This window comes from Condylura cristata, unplaced genomic scaffold (genome assembly GCF_000260355.1).
Source record: "Condylura cristata isolate star-nosed mole 26May11 unplaced genomic scaffold, ConCri1.0 scaffold00013, whole genome shotgun sequence".
Taxonomy (NCBI): domain Eukaryota; kingdom Metazoa; phylum Chordata; class Mammalia; order Eulipotyphla; family Talpidae; genus Condylura; species Condylura cristata.
In genome coordinates this window covers 267,695-272,471 of record NW_004567114.1, presented here as the reverse complement: position 1 = coordinate 272,471, position 4,777 = coordinate 267,695, and the positions used below count along the sequence as shown (strand labels likewise).

The 4,777-nt window shown below is 69.6% G+C and overlaps 1 protein-coding gene across 3 annotated transcripts in view; it reads left to right on the top strand.

Moving 5' to 3' along the window:
• Positions 1–3,258, top strand: part of ADSSL1 (adenylosuccinate synthase like 1) — an 8,016-nt gene extending 4,758 nt beyond the window's left edge. For 2 of the 3 annotated variants that reach the window (XM_004681560.2, XM_012724412.1), the window contains exons 6-13: positions 34–141; positions 209–290; positions 1,012–1,138; positions 1,379–1,533; positions 1,604–1,728; positions 2,157–2,254; positions 2,806–2,955; positions 3,042–3,258. In XM_004681560.2, the coding sequence (XP_004681617.1) occupies positions 34–141; positions 209–290; positions 1,012–1,138; positions 1,379–1,533; positions 1,604–1,728; positions 2,157–2,254; positions 2,806–2,955; positions 3,042–3,094 (898 nt within the window). In that variant the 3' untranslated portion in view covers positions 3,095–3,258. The remainder of the gene's footprint in view (positions 1–33; positions 142–208; positions 291–1,011; positions 1,139–1,378; positions 1,534–1,603; positions 1,729–2,156; positions 2,255–2,805; positions 2,956–3,041) is intronic. The other variant, XM_012724411.1, reaches the window with a different exon arrangement.
• The last annotated feature ends 1,519 nt before the right edge of the window (positions 3,259–4,777 follow it).

The window sequence follows — 4,777 nt, the reverse complement described above, 5'->3', positions numbered from 1 at the left end:
CCCACCCGTGCCCACACCCCCCGTGCCCCCCAGCATCGGCACCACCCGGAAGGGCATCGGGCCGGCCTACTCCTCCAAAGCCGCCCGCACCGGCCTGCGCGTCTGTGACCTGCTGTCGGACTTTGAGGAGTTTTCCGCCAGGTACTGTGCGGCCGCGCCGGGGGTCGTGCGGGGCCAGGCCACGGGCCTGAGGGTCGTCCTCTCGCAGATTCAAGAACCTGGCCCGCCAGCACCAGTCCATGTTTCCAGCGCTGGAAGTGGACATCGAAGGCCAGCTGAAGAAGCTCAAGGTACAGCCAGGGGCCAGAGGCAGCCGGGCAGACCCTGCCACAGCCCCACACCTTGTGGACAGTCAATGGACCGTCCCCAGGGTCCTGGCCACGGGCATGTTGTGGGGAGCTGGCCGCCTGTGTGAGCCCTGGGCTGGCTGTGGTCAGGGTGTCACCCTGGAGGCCAGGTGACCATGGGCTACCTGCTTGTACAGCCCTCATGGCCTCCGCACTGAGGAGGGACTCAGCGGCCCCCTGGGGCGGGGCGGGGCGGAGGCCTGAGGAGGGGCAGGGCCCTGTGGTTCCGGCCCCTCCAGCTCTGCTCTCTGGCCTGGGGGAGGCCAGGCCGCTGCCCACCAGGTGGGCGTGGCATAGGCCTGCGCAGAACTGGCGCCTGTCCTGGGCCAGCTGGCGGCCGGGGGCCCTGCGCCCACCCCAGCGCATTCTCCCACCAGACTAGCACCCCAGTTCCAGGTGACCTAATTCTCGCGGCCTTGGCTGGCAGCCCCCGCTGGGCCTGGCCTGCAGACAGGCCTTCTCCGGCACCCCCAAAGTACATGTGTTCAGAGGCCAAGCCTCCTCTACCGGTCCCTGTGGCCAGTCAGTCGTGGCCCAGGGCCCAGGGCCGCCCCTTCCTCGCGGGCAGGTCCTCTGGGGCTTCCCCTGAGCCCGCAGAGCCCGCTGGCAGGATGTGCAGGTGGGGGAGGGGGCGCCCACAGAACTACCTGCCGCCCCCCTGCAGGGCTTGGCCGAGCGGATCCGCCCCTTGGTCCGAGACGGGGTGCACTTCATGTATGAGGCACTTCACGGGCCCCCCAAGAAGATTCTGGTGGAGGGTGCCAATGCGGCCCTGTTAGACATCGACTTCGGTAGGCTGGCAGCCCGCTCTCGACCGGGCTGCAGGACGGTCTGGGGGCCCAGAGCTGAGGGGCCGGTGGGGGTCACCCCAGCAGGAGGCAGCCCAGTGGAGGCCCCCTCTCCAAGGGAGCAGCCTGTGCTCTCCCACAGCCCCAGCCCACCCTGGGGTGGAGCCACCTGGCCCTGCCCAGGGGGCCCTGGCCGAGGTGACCAGCCCGGGTGTCCCCGCCACTCCTGCACCTGCCTTGCAGGCACATACCCGTTCGTGACCTCATCCAACTGCACTGTGGGGGGCGTGTGCACCGGCCTGGGCATCCCCCCACAGAACATAGGGGAGGTCTATGGCGTGGTGAAAGCCTACACCACCCGCGTGGGCATCGGCGCCTTCCCCACAGAGCAGATCAACGTGAGTGCGGGCCGGCGGGGCGGGGCCTGCGGGCTCAGCCAGGGACCTGCCTCACGGCCTGACCCCCCAGGAGGTCGGAGACCTGCTGCAGAACCGTGGCCATGAGTGGGGGGTGACCACAGGCAGGAAGAGGCGGTGCGGCTGGCTGGACCTGGTCACCGTGAGATACGCCCATATGATCAACGGCTTCACTGCGTAAGGGACCTGGCGGGCCACGGGCCCAGGGCCTGGGCCTCGCGGGGCCTGCGTCCTGGGCATCCTTGCGCCCACCGCATCCCCGGGGGCTCGCCAGCGGCTGTTCCCGCCTGGGCGGCGCCTGAGTGTGGGGGGGGGTGGACGAGTGCAGCAGAGTGCTGGGCCAGGGCAAGCAGGGTTGGGGCGCCACGCTGGCTGCGCAGGGTCGTTGCTTCCCAGGCGAGAGGTGGGCACATGAGCAGTGGGCACCGGCCCTGGCACAGGGAAGCAGAGACCCCAAATGTGGCCTGGTTGGGGTAAAGGAGGGCTGGCCCCAGGGCCAGGACAGGCGGACTTGGCCTGGCTGGCAGAAGTGGCTCCCGGGACCGCCCAGCTGGTCTCTGCCCCGGGGCAGCCGAGCCACACGTGTCCTGGCGACTTTGGGACAGGCTCGCGTTGACGAAGCTGGACATCCTGGACGCCCTGGACGAGCTGAAGGTCGGCATTGCGTATAAGCTGAATGGGAAGCGGATCCCCCACTTCCCAGGTACGCATAAGAAGGCGATGGTCAGCCCGCCCAGAGCCAACATGACCGCAGCGGTGCCAGCCCTAGTCTGCCCTGGCCCTGGACTGGGGGTGTGGCTCGTGGGCAGGAGGTGCCCTGGTGCTTCCGGAGGGGGACCTGCCCCCTCCCAGCACTGGGCGAGCTGCCCCAGCCTTGGGCATGTGGTACCCACCCATCAGCGCCGCTTGGGTCCCCTCACGACCCCACACGCCTGGTCATGCTGGCCCCGGTCTGAGGGGGCACAGCAGAAGTGGGGTGGGGACTGGGGCCAGGACCCCCGCAGCAGGCTGCCTGGCCCAGCAGCCTGCCTCCAGCAGGGCGTCCCAAGCTTCTGGGTTCCCGGGCCCTCCCGGGCCCCTCCTCCACAGGGCCACCACAGATGTTCTGAGGGAGCGAACGCAGGTCTGGGCCGGTGCCCCGGTCTGGATGGGGTACTGCAGTGTCTGTGAGCCCCTTGCCCCATGGAAATCAAAAAGGCCGCTGCCCGCAGGGCCCACCCCCGGCGCCCGCAGCACCCGCACCTGTCCCCACAGCTAACCAGGAGGTCCTGCAGAAGGTGGAGGTGGAGTACGAGACCCTGCCGGGGTGGAAGGCCGACACCACGGGCGCCCGCAAGTGGGAAGACCTGCCCCCGCAGGCCCAGGGCTATGTGCGCTTCGTGGAGAACCACGTGGGCGTGGCAGGTGGGGGCAGCGCAGGGGTTGCGGCGCCTTGGCCCCGCCCAGCCCAGGCTGGACCGCCCAGGCTGACCCGCCCTTCTTCTCTGCAGTCAAGTGGATCGGGGTCGGCAAGTCCCGGGAGTCAATGATCCAGCTGTTCTAGGCAGAGCGCCTGGCGCGGCTCGCCTGGGAACCTGGAAGCGCACCTGCGCGGCCGCCCTGCAGCCTCGGGGTGACTGCCCTCCTCGCGCCCCAGCAAGCTGCGTCCGGCCTGTGGTGGGGGCTGGGCTGGCGGGCAATAAACCGGGTCCGGTGGGCAGCGCCGCATCCTACTGGCTCCCGTGTCCTGGCTTCTCGACACCAAAGGTGCAGGCCATGGGGTGGCTGCCAAGGCTTGGGGTTCAGCTGGAGCGGTGTCGGGCAGGCAGAGCGCCTCCAAGACGTGACATTCCAGAATCCCCACCCCTGAACCCCAGGCCTTCCCCTGCCCCCCCAAGTTTGCAGGTGTGGGTGCCCTCTGTATACCCCCAAAGCTGCAAGCACCGTGAACAACTTCAGAGGCTGGGGTAAATCCAGAAAGCCACCTTCACGGCCACTCAGAGAAGGGGGCAGGCACAGGGAGAGACAGGGACCACCTGGGGCTGGGAGCCCTGGGCTAGAGGAACGGGGCAAGGGACGCCCTCGCCCAGGGCCCCAGCCTGGCAGCAGCCCCACCAGACCTGCTGGGCGGCCGGTCTCAGACCTCCGGAGGGCCAGCAGCACTCCTGGCCACGCCTGTGCCATGTGGCCTTTGGTGACTTGAGACAAGGAAACATCCACACAGCAGGGCCTCGCTGGCCCCCTCTGCCACTCGCCCTGGGGTGGAGGGGCGCACAGCAGAAGCCTCGCCTGCCTGCCTTGTGTTCCCAAAAGGCAGGAGGGTGGAAAGGAATGCCCCGAGGCAGGTTCCTGCTGGGGAGAGGGCTGCCCCCATCATGCGGGACCCTGGCTGTCCTGCCTGCCCAGGATGGTGCAGTTTTCCCCGGGGGGTGGGGGGGGGCCCTCCCGCGGCCCCTGCAGTGAGAGGGCAGGCTTACAAGGGCCCCTCAGGTCTGCCTGGGAGGGGCGGGCGGCAGTACTGCCCCAAGGCCCCAGATCTGTTTCCGGTCGCTGTTCCAAACTCTGCTCAGACCGGGTCTGCGTCTATCCGCACTGTGTTGTCGGGTGTCTGCACACTTCCAAGGAAGCCATGCGTCTGGGGGGATAATTCTCCCCCAGCACCATGCATCTGGAAGGGGCAGGCTCGCAGCATCCCCCACCTCTGGGGCCGAGTGACCCCGGGATGCCGCACCTGCGCTTGGCACAGGGCGCCCTGACCTGGAAGCTAAGCGTCCATGAGGGCTTGGCGGCCACCCACAGGAGGTGCTGGCCGCAGTGACCTGTGGCCATGCCCAGGAGAAGCCTGACCGAGAAGGCTCCGAGCAGCCCGGGGCCGGGGAGGAAAGCCGGCGAGTCTCCCACGAGTCTCCCCACGCTCAGCCAGAGACAGCGCGCAGGGACGGCCTCGAGTGGGCGCGCGCGGGCGTTGGACTCTCGAACAGCAGCAGCGCCCCGGCGGGCCAGAGCGGCGTGTGCCCAGAGGCCGGGGCTGCGCGCCCACGCGCCACTACCCGCGGGACGGGTCGGGGTCGCTCCCCCGCGCTTAGGGCCCGCAGGCGGCTCCGGGAACCTCGGCGCCCCCCGTACGCTCGTCTCCACGCCACAACACGGCAGAGCCCGGCCCTGCGCCGCGCGGCTGCCCTGACCGCGCCTGGGAGCCGAACAGGGCCCGGGGGCCCGAGCAGGACACCGGGCGCTACCCGGGGCC